The following is a 16,449-nucleotide window of genomic DNA, read 5'->3' on the forward strand; positions in this document are numbered from 1 at the left end:
TCAAAAATGTCATAGTATAGTATGGTGTCAAAAACAGTCCAAAAATGTCATAGTATAGTATGGTCCGTCAAAAAATCAGTCCAAAAAATGTCATAGTATAGTATGGTGTCAAAAATAGTCAAAAAATGTCATAGTATAGTATGGTATCAAAAACCATCCAAAAATGTCATCGTATAATAAGGCATCAACAATGGTCAAAAAATGTCATAGTATAGTAGGGTGTCAAAAACGGTCAAAAAATGTCATAGTATAGTATGGCGTCAAAAATGGTCAAAAAATGTCATAGTATAGTATGGTGTCAAAAACGGTCAAAAAATGTCATAGTATAGTATGGCGTCAAAAAACATCCAAAAATGTCATAGTATAGTATGGTGTCAAAAATAGTCAAAAAATGTCATAGTATAGTATGGTATCAAAAACCATCCAAAAATGTCATCGTATAATAAGGCATCAACAATGGTCAAAAAATGTCATAGTATAGTAGGGTGTCAAAAACGGTCAAAAAATGTCATAGTATAGTATGGTGTCAAAAATGGTCAAAAAATGTCATAGTATAGTATGGTGTCGAAAACGGTCAAAAAATGTTATAGTAAAGTAAGGCGTCAAAAACCATCCAAAAATGTCATAGTAGAGTATGGTGTCAAAAACGGTCAAAAAATGTCATAATAAGGCGTCAAAAATGGTCAAAAAATGTCATAGTATAGTATGGTGTCAAAAACTGTAAAAAAATGTCATAGTATAGTACGGTGTCAAAAATGGTCAAAAAATGTCATAGTGTAGTATGGTGTCAAAAACGGTCAAAAAATGTCATAGTATAGTAGGGTGTCAAAAACGGTCAAAAAATGTTATAGTAAAGTAAGGCGTCAAAAATGGTCAAAAAATGTCATAGTATAGTATGGCGTCAAAAAACATCCAAAAATGTCATAGTATAGTATGGTGTCAAAAATAGTCAAAAAATGTCATAGTATAGTATGGTATCAAAAACCATCCAAAAATGTCATCGTATAATAAGGCATCAACAATGGTCAAAAAATGTCATAGTATAGTAGGGTGTCAAAAACGGTCAAAAAATGTCATAGTATAGTATGGTGTCAAAAATGGTCAAAAAATGTCATAGTATAGTATGGTGTCGAAAACGGTCAAAAAATGTTATAGTAAAGTAAGGCGTCAAAAACCATCCAAAAATGTCATAGTAGAGTATGGTGTCAAAAACGGTCAAAAAATGTCATAGTATAATAAGGCGTCAAAAATGGTCAAAAAATGTCATAGTATAGTATGGTGTCAAAAACTGTAAAAAAATGTCATAGTATAGTATGGTGTCAAAAACGGTCAAAAAATGTCATAGTGTAGTATGGTGTCAAAAACGGTCAAAAAATGTCATAGTATAGTAGGGTGTCAAAAACGGTCAAAAAATGTTATAGTAAAGTAAGGCGTCAAAAATGGTCAAAAAATGTCATAGTATGGTATGGTGTCAAAAACCATCCAAAAATGTCATAGTATAGTAGGGTGTCAAAAATGGTCAAAAAATGTCATAGTATAGTAAGGCGCCAAAAATGGTCAAAAAATGTCATAGTATAGTATGGCGTCAAAAATGGTCAAAAAATGTCATAGTATAGTATGGCGTCAAAAATGGTCAAAAAATGTCATAGTATAGTATGGTGTCAAAAATAGTCAAAAAATGTCATAGTATAGTATGGTATCAAAAACCATCCAAAAATGTCATTGTATAATAAGGCATCAACAATGGTCAAAAAATGTCATAGTATAGTAGGGTGTCAAAAACGGTCAAAAAATGTCATAGTATAGTATGGTGTCAAAAATGGTCAAAAAATGTCATAGTATAGTATGGCGTCAAAAATGGTCAAAAAATGTCATAGTATAGTAAGGCGCCAAAAATGGTCAAAAAATGTCATAGTATAGTATGGTGTCAAAAATGGTCAAAAAATGTCATAGTATAGTATGGTGTCAAAAACGGTAAAAAAATGTCATAGTATAGTATGGTGTCAAAAATGGTCAAAAATGTTATAGTATAATAAGGCGTCAAAAATGGTCAAAAAATGTCATAGTATAGTATGGCGTCAAAAAACATCCAAAAATGTCATAGTATAGTATGGTGTCAAAAATAGTCAAAAAATGTCATAGTATAGTATGGTATCAAAAACCATCCAAAACTGTCATCGTATAATAAGGCATCAACAATGGTCAAAAAATGTCATTGTATAGTATGGCGTCAAAAATGGTCAAAAAATGTCATAGTATAGTATGGTGTCAAAAATAGTCAAAAAATGTCATAGTATAGTATGGTATCAAAAACCATCCAAAAATGTCATTGTATAATAAGGCATCAACAATGGTCAAAAAATGTCATAGTATAGTAGGGTGTCAAAAACGGTCAAAAAATGTCATAGTATAGTATGGTGTCAAAAACGGTCAAAAAATGTCATAGTATAGTATGGTGTCAAAAACGGTCAAAAAATGTCATAGTATAATAAGGCGTCAAAAATGGTCAAAAAATGTCATAGTATAGTAGGGTGTCAAAAACGGTCAAAAAATGTCATAGTATAGTATGGCATCAAAAATGGTCAAAAAATGTTATAGTATAATAAGGCGTCAAAAATGGTCAAAAAATGTCATAGTATAGTAGGGTGTCAAAAATGGTCAAAAAATGTCATTAAATAATTAGCAAAGCTGTGAACCCTGAAAAGGTTGATAAAAAATGTCATAGTATAACTTACGTGTACACTGAGCTTCCTGCTGTTGGTGTTTCTATGCTCCAGGAACCAGGACACCAGCTCGTCTTGAGTGAAGAGCTTTAGAGCTTCGATCTGCAACAGACACCACCGCGGGTTAGAACCACAGACCAGGGTCACAGACCAGAGACCCACAGCTGTTAGCACTACCTGCAGTTTTTCTAAGTACAAGTTTACTTTGTGTTTTTATTAAGTGGAGATTTAAAAATCATTCAATCCTAACAGGTTGCACCACACGAACAAGTTTTTACATAGAGATGAGTTGTTTCTAAATATATATACCTACGAAAAGCAGGTGTTGCAGTTACACAGGTTAAAAAGAAAACTTTCTATTCTCTGTTAAGATTGACAGCAGCAGTTTTAAAACTGATCAGGTTTATGAAAACCTCTTGATGACTGAGCCTTGTCACAAATGACAAAAATCCTGAAGCTCAGGAACTACATTATATTTTAGGATGTTTAAAATTTAAGAGCAAGATAGAAATGAGTTCAATGTGTGGCCATGGGGTGAGGATAACACCCTCCAAGTTTGCATGTTCATGTTTTCATGTGTAATGTTGGGGCTAACAACCACCATAACATTATTTACACTATAAAATATACTACAGTTCCTCAGCTTCAGGATTTCTGTTCATTGTGCATTGAACTCAACTGCAGAGCTGGACTTTCACTTGTAAACATGACAGGTGGATTTTAAGCTATTAAAATACAGACTAAATTAAAAACACAATCTTTCAGTCCGTTTAACTGGACTGGACTGTCTTTGTTTGAGTTTTAAACTGGAGGTAAAGAGGACGACTACCACCTCTGTAATGAACATGACTCATACTCATAAAGACTGACTACCAACTTCCAAGACTTGAACTACTGTAGGATGTTCTCAGTCACCACTAGAACCTCCAAAACACCCCTAGAACCCTCTAAAGGACTCTTGAACCTCCTTGCTGACCACTGACACATCCTAAACCATCCTGACAATCTCCTCTATAACAACTAGAATCTTCTTTAGATAATGTACTGGTGTGTTGAATGGAATTAAGGTACAACAGTCTCCTGAAACATCTGAGTGTGTCTCACCTCCTTGCTGAGCCGGTCAAAGACGTACTGCTGTGTGACGACCTCGAACCAGTTGCGATCTACTTCCTCTCCGAGGTGAGCGTCCTCGCACTCCTTCAGCTTGATGAGAGCCGTCACCTGGGTCCTGAAGGCCTCCTCGCTCAGTCCTGACAAACGTTCGCCGAAACTGACCAGGAACTCCTCGATCTTTGTCTCGACGAACTCAGTGCTGCAGAGAGGACAGTTTGTTTTAAACCACTCAGCTGTGCAACATAATCTTCACTGAAACAAACACAGAGGTCATCTCACCTGAACTTAGTGGCCTGCGTTTCCACGGTGACGGAGAACCCCAGCACCCCCGAGGTGTTCCTGCAGGTTGGGTACACCTGGTACCTGGAGGTTGTGGGATCACAGAGAAGCTCGTCTTTAAAACATGTTGCTTTGGAGAGTTCTGGAAACATCAGTTTGCTCAAATATTAGCCTGTAGTCTCAGTATATAAACCAAAAGCACTCACCCCAGTGTCTCCTTTGTCCTGAGGAAGTCAAAGCAGGGCTCCTCCATGTGCATCTGTGAAGACGGACAGAAGCCACGTTAACAGGATCATCAGATTTACAGGAGCTGCAGTTACAGTTAAACAACAGGACTCTTCTGCAGCGACATTACAGACAGACATGCAATGAAAGCCTGAGATATGCTCACTGTCAAACTAATTTTTAAACAGAACAAGAACTTGTGACTTTATTTGATTTTAGGATACAAAAGGTGAAATAATACATTTTACTGATGATAATTTGAAGACAAGACATTGAATGATACATACTCTGGGACTGTAAATGATGATAGATATACAGTCTGTTTTTAACCTGAAACAGCCATGAAAGTGCTGCATTCAAAGCCACTTTGATAAAAACAGAACACAGAAGCTGCTGGAATACCACTGCCTCCATCTGTGAGTTTGTTTGTGCGATTGTGTGGTACTTTTGGTTCAGTAAAGTGTCTGATTACTTCCTGAAACAAACACACCAACAGATGGAGGCAGTGGTATTCCAGCAGCTCCTGTGGTGGTCTGGTAGTGACGTATAGTGAAAAAGGATCTTACTCTTGAATAAAAACCTCTCTCTGTAGGAAACCTATCCATGATGTTGTCAGACATATAATAACAGAAAGACGTCAACACTCACCACCATCAGCTCCATCAGGGCGTGTTCTCTGAGGTTCTTCAGCCCGGACTGCAACACAGACAGATTCAGGACTTAAACATAACACAGATTAAAAATACACTTAATAACCTACAGAAGGGGGGGGGGGTTGGGGGGCAGAGACACTTTCTAAAATTCAAATCTATTTATCTCTTGAAATCTTTGCATTTAAAGCTTCAACAATCTCAATATTCAGGTCCCATGATGGGTATGTGTCTATTTTATAATTCAGGTGAGACACTGTACCTGGCACATACATTTCTCCAGCAGAGAAAGAAGAGTTTTGAGAGCTTATTGTGACTGGCTGTGATTTAAAGGTCAGTGTGGTGAACCTGTGTCGATGTGATGGTCGTCCTACCTGGTAGTAGACGGTGACTTCAGAGTTGGCATCTCCCTTGTTGAGAGATTTGACTTTACAGAGATGATTTTTCTGAGGCAGCTCCACCACCCGGAACAGGACGGGGACCTCTGCAGACAGAGGCTGGAACTGCAGCTTCCTGCAGAGAGACAGGACTGTGAGGTGGAACTGTGATATAAGCTCAGTGTAACATACAGACAGGCCAGATCATCATATTACCACCCTCAGTCCATCTTTTTAAACTTCTATCAAGGCTACAAATATGGTTTGTTTCCTCTGGAAATTAAAGAAAACTCATTGACATCTTTGCAAATGAGTTTTGAATGAATAAATGAAGCAGGATACTCACTCGATGAAGTACTGCAGAAACTCCTTGGACTCCTGTCGGAGACGACAACGTGCATGAGATTACAACTAAACTTTTTACATTTTGTATAAAGGTTGTATATCACAAAACGTCTGCGTGAGACAAGATTTAGCTCAAGAACACCAGGAAACACAATTGAATTCAGTTTGTGTGTCTGTTGTTTGAGTCAGCTGGCATCACATATCACTATATGATTTCATTAAGACTGAAAGTAAATCTGGAACATGTTTTAAACTTTCTGTTGTGTTTTTCTGTGCACGTTTTTTCTTTCTTTGGGACGAGACAGATCTCAGTGAATCTCACCGTGCTGGTGAAGTTTCCCTGCACCAGCCCCTCAGTGTAAAGCTCCGCCTTCAGCCCAGCGACGAAGGTCATGAGGTCGTCGACCGTCAGACCCTTCATGACGGCCTGATACTTCTGAATGACAGACCAGCGGCAGTGCTCCAGGATCAACAGACGAACATCCCTAAAGAGAGACAGAGGTTACAAGTTTAAGCAGTAGTGAATATAAAATGCTGAACGTGTGAGGATTGTGAGACGTACTTGCCCAGCCGCTCAGGCTTGATGAGGATGTTGAAGTAGGTTTTCTTCAGCTGCTCGGAGAACATGGTGAAGACGCCCGGCTCGGCGCTGAAGTCTGCCAGATGATCCACGATCAGCCTCAGCAGCAGCTGGAACAGCAGAGAGGAGTGAGTCTCTTCCCTCATTATCAACTGGTGGTTTGACCCTGTGACTCTGAGCTGTAACTAATGTGTTTTCAAACCACTATAATTAATTATTGGCTTCTCTGAGGGACTCTTTCTCCTTTTTTTCTCCCCATTTTTCATCACATCTGAAATTCTGCAGATTTTCTTGTATTAGTTAGAAACATATATCTGCAGTGAGCCTTTGTAAAACTCCTCAGTGTGTTTCCTCACCGGCAGTTTGTGGTTGAAGCCTTTCAGTCGGATCACCAGCCCGTGCTCTCCGGCCACCAGTTTGTACTCGAGCTGAGCCACGTCAGCCTCGTAGGCCGGCTCTGCCAGGTTGTGAGCCAAGATGTTCACAAAGAGGTCGAACAGGACCAGACTGGAAGAAGAACGACACAGTTTAACAACAGCAGAGTGTGTGTAAAGACAAGTTCATGTTTTTAATGGAGGATCACAGTTTACTGACTGCACTCACACTGTTCACAGGATATTAGTTTATAGTTCAATCTATTCTAATCTAGATCCTGTGTTGTATTCAATCTGTGTGTGGCGACACTGAAGCTGAATCTAATGCCTTCTCTTACTTTTCCGGGCTCTTCTGAATCATGGGGGAGATCAAGTTGAAACGGATATACGCTGAAACACACAAAAAAACATGAAATATTGAATTCACATTCATCAAATACGTCACAACATGAAGTAGATCCTGCCTCTGAAGAAAAAACAGCTGGTTCTGCATCAGAAAAGTAAATTTTTGAAGAGATAAATCAACAAATCATAAACTGTCTGACAGTATTTTATACATTTTATTTTATTTTATCACCAACTAGCTGCAACATTGAAGCTACATGATGTTCACACTGGGTTAAATATTCAGATAGAGATCAAGGTCCATCCAGCTCAGCTGTAACATTATAAATCAGAGGGCTCAGATCACAACTGTGATAATTAAACATAATGAATCAGACCAATTATTCTTCATTTACGGTCACTGATTAGCTGTTATTATTTTTAGAGGAAATGTAATGAGCAGAATCGTCCACCAGATGGAGCTGTTTGACCTCTTGGTTATAATCATGTCCAGTAGTAACCTGAGATACAACTGGATCCCTGAAGTTAGTCACCGTTTGCTTCTGTAATAACAAGTTGGGAAAAATCTTATCTTGAACTCTTCATACACATGAGCAGGATGTGGTCCAGGTGATGGGCTCCTAATTATTACTCCTAATAATTCCTGATCAAAGGAAATACAAAGGAAACTGAACGATTTGTTCTAGTGCTGATGGAAAATATATAAAAACTACAACACAGAGCAGAGCAGGGTTTCACAGGATGTATCCTCGACCAATCAGAGAGCACATGGCTGATACTGTACTCACCTTTGGGGATCTTGAACTTGTTGTCCTTCTTGTACCACAGGCAGCCTCGCTCACTGTTGACTATCCTGACAGGAAACTCTGTGTCGGGACAGTCCGACGTTTTCAGGGTGAAATCCGTCGCTGCAGCAGGAAAAAGACGGAAAAGATCGAATCGATTGATCATTGGAAGGAGGTGGGTTCATACATCAACACGCTCTGACGTAAACCTTCAAATACCTAAACTTTTGCCTTCTGGCTTTACATTAAAACATGCAAACATATTATCCCAATAGTACATGACAGCCGTTCTGATGTATACACTGTGTTTGTACTGACCGATGAACTTGTTCTCAGCAGGAAGGTGGAGTTCAGGGTTGAGTTCAAAGTCTCCTGCCCAGCGCTGAGCCCACTCCTCTGCGATATCTGACCAGACCAAAGAAACACACTGAAGCTTAAAGAGTCAACTGTTAAAACACAAACACCATCACCCACATTTAAAACATCACGTCTCCTCCCTGAACAAACACGTTTGATTTCTGATGCTGGAAGCAGATTTATCACCAATTATAACCAACCAACTCCAGTCAGGCGGCACTACCAGAATCCATGTGCAGGTGGTGTGTAGACACAACAAAAAGGTGTGTACATGAGGACCAGTGTGTGTTTTCAGAGACTTTTTCAAAGAGATTCAGACCAGTCGTCACTTTGACTCGACCTTCAAACTGCTATTTGAGGGTTAAGACTTGGTTTTAAGGTTCAGGTTAGAATCTGGTTAAATCCTCAGTATGGTACAGAATTGAAAATGTGTGTGTGTGTGTGTGTGTGTCGTACCCTCCATGCTGTAGCAGGTGCCGAACCATTTCTCTCTGAGTGAACAGTGACCTTCGTTTTCTGGTGACAGCAGCAGCAGGTTTGCTCTGTCTGGAGTCAGGAGGGACAGAGCAGCACTGATCACCTGCACACACACACACACACACACACACACACAGTATGTAGACGTTTGTATACAGGTTTGAGGTGCCTCAGGTCAAAAGAGACGGTCTCGGTCCAGATCAAACTGAACCAGGGTTTGGTTCGTTTCCAGCTTGGACTTTCAGACCAGTTACAGAGGTTGAGGCTCGTCACCCAATTAACAACAGAAGAAGAAAAATAGCTGTGTGCTTAGTGAGCTCGCAAGATAGCAGTGAAACCACAACTAACCACATCAAGAGGAAGAAGAAGAAGGCGGCAGGCAGTGCATCCACTCACTGCTCCTGATAGAACAGGCTGAGATTTCAGACACTTTGAGTCATTAGATTTAGTTATCGCTGACAGATGATAGAATATGACTCAGTGTGTTGTAGGATTAGTAACAGGTACTATTTGTGCGGCAGAGTGTGAATCTACATTCATGATTCAGAGGGTAAATACAGTCCAGTGAACAGGGAGTGACGGTTCAGAGTGTGGAGTTTATTTGATTCTGGATCAGATCTGGGTATGTGGTCCTGGTTACCTGTGGGTCGTACTCAAACATGAGCTGGTCCCCGGTCAGGAAGTCCTCTTTGGGAAACAGCTGCATGTTCTCACAGATGTTCTCCACGAACTCGATGGGATCCGTCTGTCGGACACAGGGACAGAGACCAGGACCAGGACAGACACCAGGTCACAGGTCAGAGGTGGAGCGAGGCACTAATAAACTGTGTGTATAAACCCACCCAGACATCCATGCTAAACACCTGTGATGACTGACACACAAACACTGTTTTGTGAGGCTTCATTTAATTGAATTTATCTCCCTCTCTCACTGCAGCTGATGAATTGTTTCTGTTTCATCGTCACAGAGACGAAGCTGATTCATTTCAGTGTTTGCAGACAGCAGCCTCTGATTGTTGTTCACCTGCTGTGTGTCATCATGTCTGTAAACACATTCATTCAGACAGTGTGTGTCTGTGCCGTACCTGCTCCTGATAGTGGAACTCGTTGGCTTCTATCTTCTGAATTTCCTCATAGATCCTGAAAGAAAGAACATGGAGCTTTTTATTTTCAAACAGGAACAAAATGTAGAAATCACCTGCAGAATACTTTTACTCTGAAATACTGTTTCTGTGCTCATGTAAACCAGAGTCCTGCAGCACAACAAGAGCAAATATTTCTACTGTGTGTTTCTATGGAGCCTGACCTCTGCTGGGGACCCAGAGTCTGGAGCATCTTCAGATACTGGAAAACAAAATCCACAACCTGCACAGACACAAATACAGGTTAATTCATTAATCCACTGATGGTGGTGATTTCTAAATGAGTGATATCAGTGTTGTTTGACCTGGTAGAAGTTCTGGTAGCCCTGGTCTGTGAGGGTGATGGAGATGGAGAAGATGGAGTAGGTGGTGTTTTGATCGAAGCCTGTTTCACTGTTTCCTCCAAACAGAGCCAGAGCCCAGCACCTGAAAACACACACACACACACACACAGTATGTACCTGTGCACTTGTTCACCTGTGGTTTATTCTTCAGTTGGATGTTGGATGTGTTTGTGACTCACTTCTTCCTGAGCAGAGACAGGATGCTGCCGGTTCCTTCGTGTCCGATCAGCCAGGAGATGTAGTGAAGAGGCTTCACTCTGACAGGAAACACAAACACACACTCCGTCAGTCAGTGCACCTCAGTCTGACAGAGGCGAGCCCGTGTATAAGATATCTCATTTTTATTTGATCTGAACTAAATGAGCAGATTGTGAAATGTACTTTCTTTTACTGACATCATTTTCAAATCTGTGTCTTAGTGCAAATGATTTAAATGCAGATGAAAAGCTGAGCTCGGCCTTCGGACACATTCAATGTGGAATGAAGCACAACTCTCCAGCTGCTACATTTACCATCTGATATTATTCAGCTGTTCTCTACAGAGCAGGGAGGAAGGAAGTCACATCTTAAAGATGTTCTACTGCTGAGTTTCTGCTTCACAGTGAAGGAGTAAACATGACGGCATCATATGGTCACATACAGCTGTCCTCACATCACCTTACTGTCTACTGTTACTTTCATGATGCTAATTCATTTGTAAGTCATTTGCTCCTTATCACAGTTTCAGCTCAAAGAAGTGACTTCATCTGAGCCTCAGATCAGCTCTTCCTCCTTCCTGCAGGTGGATTAAATATGTCACATCAGAATGAGTGAGTGACGTTAAATCAGTGTTTATCTTTTCATGTGGGCGGCTGCTGCCTGCTGTGCTGGAGGATCAAACACACACACTTTGACTCACCTGTAATGTTTCCCCTGTGGAGGTACGGCCCAGCTGATGGTCAGAGCATGAACCTTCCTCACAGGAACCACTGAAACACACAGACATTCAGTCTGTTTCCTGCTGTTAATCAAACGTTATCATGAACAAGTTTATGATAAACACATGAAGAGGTTCAGGTTAAAGCCTCGTGGTCTGAGCTGCATGGTTTAACATTTGAACATAAGCATGTTTAATAACAGATAACTGGAGTCGTATTATTGACAGCAGGACAGGATCTGACCTCTGTACAGTTTGTTGAAGGCCGGTGTGTCAAACGGCTGCAGGAGGTGAGAGAAGTCGGCTCGAGGTTCACCACTGAAACAGACAGACAGACAGACAGACAGACAGACAGACGACAGACAGACAGACACCGAGAAGGTTTGACAACACGTGTGATCAAACATGAGGAACATCAGAGTCGTGTGTTACTGTGTAAACACAATCAGAGGCTGTAACCACACGGAGCAGGTGAAGCCTCTGTGTGTTTGCTCTGGCTGCTGTGCAGTCGTCTTACTTGTTGGGAACTTTGATGAAGATCTCTCTCACCCACTGCTCCAGAGTGTCCAGTGTCTCTGCAGAGCACAAACACAGTATTATCTCCAAACTGTTCCATCTTTCAGTTCAGAGACAAACTCAGAGTAATCTTTAAAGCTCTGCACCTTTGGACTGCACAGCGAGCGTCATGTAATGAGCAGAGTAATATCTCCTCCAGAAGTCCCGCAGCCGCTGGTACGTGTTGATCTGTTTCTCTCTGGGCTCGTGTTTTAATGTCTGAGCGTTGCCTGATGGGAAACAGACGTTCAACAGAGATGCAGCTCAAAACATGGAGACACTGCGACACTGCAAAGTCCTTTAAAATACATTTACAGAACTGATTAAAATGGAAAATACTAAGAAATAAAAACAGAGAACAGCAAATAAACACAAGACATCACCACTGAATATTTAAGATTATCTAACAACTTTAAATAAGTTCTTACCCCAGCAGAATTTACTCATAGGGTGTCCAGGTTTAGCCAAACTCCCAAACAGCATCTCCTTCCGATGTGAGTCAGACGGCCTGGCGAGCTGGTACTCTGAACACAGGAAGTCAGAACAGGACCACGACATGAGGAAAATGAAGAGAGAGGAATAAAGTGCGACTGTAGATCAACAGAGACGGTGCAGCGTTAAACAGCATCTCAGTGCAGAAACAGTGTGACGCTGTGAGCTTTGACTCACCGCTGTCCACAGCCTCCACCTCTCTGTCGATGGCGTCTTCAATCATCAGAGGACAGATGAAGAACTGAGCCCACCTGAAACACACCGTGCTTCAATACATTAGAATGATGACAGACACAGACACTCTCTACATATCATTTGTTCTTGGTCAACATCACTCAGCCTAAATCTGAACTACATCCAAACAGGACCTGTTTCTGAGGCCCAGCTCTGCTCTCTGTTACTCTGCTGTTACAGGCAGCTGGACTCTGACTCTCAGAACATTTCTGATGTTAATACCTCAGACATCAGCTTCATTTAACTCCAGGACCAATCAATATCTGATTAGTTACCATGATGACATGAAAACAGCTGAAACCATTAGTCAACCGCCAACTTATTAAGAAACCATTCTGATAACTGATTAATAATTGGAGTCACTAGAAACTTGCTTGATACTGAGCCAGACCAGACCCAGTAGTCTGGTCTGGCTCGGCTCAGCTCTGTGCTGATGCACAGATTAGTTTATTTTCCTCCTTGAGAGAAAAGACTTTGCAGCTGCTTTGACTGTAGGAATGAATCTTAATTCACCTGCAGAACAAGCTGCAGACGTCTCCTCCTCACTCAGGAGGGTCGGTCTTTTCCAATCCACTGAGCTCTGGTCTAAAAACAGCATCAGAGACAACATGGCTGCTGAGCGTGCATCAGTTGGCCGTTGGAGAGCGGCTGAGCGCTCGTTGTGATCTTTAATGAAGCGGTTGACCTCCCATCAGAAGGACAGATGGCTGCCACCAACTCACACAGAGGACACCGACCTCACGACAGGGAGACGCCTGACACTCCTGTTCTGACAGGAAATCCCTGCGAGCTGACGCTTCATTCTTCACCTTCTACAGCTCTGCTGCAGGCTTCACAATGTTTGAATCTTTGTCTGAGCGTTAAAACTGAACCGGCAGAGGAACAGGGAAATGAGCGAGTGGAACAGTCAGAGTCTGAGCCTCACCTGTCGAGCGCCTCTCTGAAATACTTCCTCTGCACGTCGAACTGGAAGATGGTCCTCTCGCAGTCGGTGGAGGCGTTGTCACTTCCACCGTGCTTCTTCAAGAAAGCGTCAAAACCGTTCTCTGCTGGGTATTTCTCACTGCCCATGAACACCACTGCACACCACAGAGAGAGACATTTAAGAAGAAATGAGTTTGATTTCCTCAGGTTAGATGTTCTGCTTCAGATCAGAGAAGCTGTCAGTCAGGATGCAGCACTAAAGGTTAGCTCTGGTAATTTTAACCTTATATTCCCATGTTCTTGGAGCATCAACCAGACTCCATTGACAAACCCAGTAATTTTACAGAGCAGAACACAGGAGCTGCATCAATCTGTTAGTGTGTCCTCCAGGTCTAACAAAAGTCTCAAGTGCATTTCCTCTCTGCATGGAGGTGTGAACGGAGCCGGGGTTTAAACTTCCCTCTCAGCTCTTTCTCCCTCACTCTTCACACAACTATTCAGTGTGATCGCTGACTGTCTGCAAACATCCTCTGTCATCCCCACATTCAAAGAATAATCCGTCTCCCTGCTCTCTGTGACGTGCTCACGCTGCCTTCAGGTGCAGCTGGTAGGAACACGTCCTCTGACCTTGTTCTGACACTTTAAACTTTCACAGCTTCTTTTCAGCTTTGAGTCTCCTCTGCCAGACTCACTGTGTTCCAGGAAGTGTGCGAGGCCGGGCAGGTCGTCCGGGTCACTGAAGCTCCCCACGCTGATGCACAGAGCAGCTGCCGCCTGGAAACACACACATGAAACAACTCATTCAGCACCTGCACGACCACTGGGGAGTATTATGGGAACTGTATTAAAACAAAGCCTCATCACTGCTGATTACCGTCTCTTCACATCACCCACCTGCTTCTCTGAGCTCCCTCTCTTCTTCTTCCCGGCGTTCTCCTCGTCCAGCTCGTCGAAGTCGCTGTCCTGCTCCTCCTCTTCGTTTTCCTCCTCGTCCTCCTCCGAGCCCTCGCCAGAATCCCCCTCATCCTCAGCTTCCTCCTCTTCCTCCTCAGCCCTGTCCTCAGATTCCCCCTTGTCCTCTCCGTTTTCACTGCCTCCCTTCCCATCGGCCCCGCTGAAGTCAGAGATGAGGAGAGCTCGGAGGCCGTTACTCAGCTCGATGTATCTGCAGAGAGAGGGAGAGGACTCTTCTAAACTGCCTCTAACTCCTCTCAGACCTTCAGCCTTATGATGTGTTGTGAATCCAGCCCCTGATGTTGGACTCAGCTCTAACATTTAAACCACACACCTGTATTTCTTTGGGTCACTGGGAGATTTGATGATCTCTGTGTCGTCCTTGTCCTCTGCAGCGACTCCATCTCCGGCAGCCACCTGGGCCTTCACATCCACCGAGGCCGGCGGCGGCTCGCCCTGGTCTGGAGCAGATACCTGTCCTGGCACAGAGCCGCCGCTCACCGACTTGTTGGTCTGAGGCATTTTTACAGAGTCTGGTGTGACAGTGCCAGACAGGAAGAAAAACCTAAAGGAACATGGATAAAAACAGAGAGATCACACAGTTTTATCATAAAAGGTGTCAGGTAATGGACATTAGTGGAGTGCTATGTGAACACTCCTTAGCCTCTCTTTGCTCTGGTATCACAATGAAGTGTTCTTCCTCTTTTAACATGACGATGCACAAAGTCAGGCTCAGAGGCCTCCTGACCTGACCACGTCCAGCACCCTCATCAGCATCAGGGCTGGACCTCACTGACGCTCTACTCTCTCTGAATGGAAGCTTTCAAACTGAAATCAGTCAATAATCTATTGAATTATTGACAGAAAATTCCTCACTAACTATTCAGATTGTTGATTGGTTGATTCAGTGATTTATAGAAGAAAACCTGCAAATATTTCCCATCATTTCTCTCATTGTTTAATATGAATAATTCATCATTTAACTGAAAAATAATCGACAGATTAAAGGACTATTTCCTCTCTACTGTCCCGTCACTGCAGCTCAGCATGGAGACACTGTCCTACAGATGATGGTGAGGCATCATATTACAGTGGATTTTATCCATCACTTAGACTGAATTCACTTAAGAGAGAAATGTCTTCACATCCACTAAGAACAAGAGGAACAGCATACAATGAGTCTTCATTCAGATCCCTGCAGCCTGGTTCCAACAGACTGAAGGCAGTTACAGTAACTCATTAGTAATAACGATATGAGGAAGCAGATTTAAACTGTAATTGCTGGGCTGAATGTACGCCGAACTCAAGAGTGTCACTTACTAATCTTTAAAAACGCTCGGGTCACATTGTGTCATGTATTATTTTGCCGGTAGGAGAGGGTGAATGAAAATATTGGATTTTTCAAATGCAGTTTGGTGCCTCGGTGTCCTCGGGCGAGAGAGCTGCATGGAACACAGTGTAATAATAGTGCTATGCGTCAGTGAGCAGAACATTCGTTAATTTTCGGCTAATTTAACAGCTAGCTTAGCTGTTAGGAAACGGCAGGAAGCTAGCAGGCTAACTATTAAAGCTAATGTGAAATATCCACCAATAACGTTCATGCGATCACAATAACTTTAAAGACGGACGGTGACTTAGTCAACCGGCAGGTAAGTTAGTTAACCTGGTTAGCTGTATATTAGCTCTTAGTAATCCTGTTGTTACTGTTGAGAATGACACGACTGTTGAACAGCGAGTTCTCAGTATCACTACAGGCTGGACTACCGGTGTTTTATTTCCTCCGGTGCCCGGAGACATGTTGAGTCAGAAACATGAGCCAGCTGTTTGCTTTGTCATGTCTGGGTTTTTAAATAAAGACGCTCACCTGCTTCAGCTGCGTTAACGGCGATATAAGTTTGGAGTGTCTGTTACAGTGCAGCAGCCTAGCCTGAGACCGCTAGTGGTTAGCCAAAACAAAGCCTGTGATTCGCTGAGAGGACGTCAATCACAGGCAGACCTAGTTTCTGATTGGTCGATTCGTCTGTGACGACAGAAGTAAAGTTTGATTGAAAAACACACTGAAAAACTAATGAATAAAAAAATAAAAATAAATACTGTAAATCCAGTGGCACAGGCTTGGTTTAATGTGATCACATATAGGAATACACAGAAATAAATACATTAATTAAAACAGAATCTTAAAGACAGAAAAATCAGTTCTTTCCAGCTTTTACTTTGATGGATGTTCAGTTAATCAACTCAGAATCAAAACATGAATT

The 16,449-nt window shown here is 42.1% G+C and overlaps 1 protein-coding gene across 1 annotated transcript in view; it reads right to left on the minus strand.

The window, feature by feature from the left end:
* LOC108883383 (nardilysin) overlaps window positions 1–16,138 on the minus strand; it is a 24,175-nt gene extending 8,037 nt beyond the window's left edge. Inside the window, exons 1-30 of the mRNA XM_018676451.2 lie at window positions 16,056–16,138; window positions 14,526–14,756; window positions 14,132–14,402; window positions 13,930–14,011; window positions 13,239–13,392; window positions 12,257–12,330; window positions 12,016–12,111; window positions 11,695–11,817; window positions 11,550–11,607; window positions 11,277–11,350; window positions 11,015–11,084; window positions 10,296–10,373; window positions 10,078–10,198; window positions 9,937–9,995; window positions 9,716–9,770; window positions 9,271–9,375; window positions 8,610–8,733; window positions 8,115–8,201; window positions 7,800–7,919; window positions 7,005–7,056; window positions 6,649–6,799; window positions 6,275–6,402; window positions 6,035–6,197; window positions 5,714–5,745; window positions 5,365–5,503; window positions 4,989–5,036; window positions 4,322–4,374; window positions 4,116–4,199; window positions 3,828–4,035; window positions 2,736–2,825 (exon numbers count right to left, since the gene is read on the minus strand). Of these exons, the coding sequence (XP_018531967.1) occupies window positions 2,736–2,825; window positions 3,828–4,035; window positions 4,116–4,199; window positions 4,322–4,374; window positions 4,989–5,036; window positions 5,365–5,503; window positions 5,714–5,745; window positions 6,035–6,197; window positions 6,275–6,402; window positions 6,649–6,799; window positions 7,005–7,056; window positions 7,800–7,919; window positions 8,115–8,201; window positions 8,610–8,733; window positions 9,271–9,375; window positions 9,716–9,770; window positions 9,937–9,995; window positions 10,078–10,198; window positions 10,296–10,373; window positions 11,015–11,084; window positions 11,277–11,350; window positions 11,550–11,607; window positions 11,695–11,817; window positions 12,016–12,111; window positions 12,257–12,330; window positions 13,239–13,392; window positions 13,930–14,011; window positions 14,132–14,402; window positions 14,526–14,713 (3,087 nt within the window). The 5' untranslated portion in view covers window positions 14,714–14,756; window positions 16,056–16,138. The remainder of the gene's footprint in view (window positions 1–2,735; window positions 2,826–3,827; window positions 4,036–4,115; window positions 4,200–4,321; window positions 4,375–4,988; window positions 5,037–5,364; window positions 5,504–5,713; window positions 5,746–6,034; window positions 6,198–6,274; window positions 6,403–6,648; window positions 6,800–7,004; window positions 7,057–7,799; window positions 7,920–8,114; window positions 8,202–8,609; window positions 8,734–9,270; window positions 9,376–9,715; window positions 9,771–9,936; window positions 9,996–10,077; window positions 10,199–10,295; window positions 10,374–11,014; window positions 11,085–11,276; window positions 11,351–11,549; window positions 11,608–11,694; window positions 11,818–12,015; window positions 12,112–12,256; window positions 12,331–13,238; window positions 13,393–13,929; window positions 14,012–14,131; window positions 14,403–14,525; window positions 14,757–16,055) is intronic.
* Between the last annotated feature and the right edge of the window lie 311 nt (window positions 16,139–16,449).

The sequence above is a fragment of the Lates calcarifer genome, linkage group LG17 (genome assembly GCF_001640805.2).
Source record: "Lates calcarifer isolate ASB-BC8 linkage group LG17, TLL_Latcal_v3, whole genome shotgun sequence".
Lineage (NCBI taxonomy): Eukaryota > Metazoa > Chordata > Actinopteri > Centropomidae > Lates > Lates calcarifer.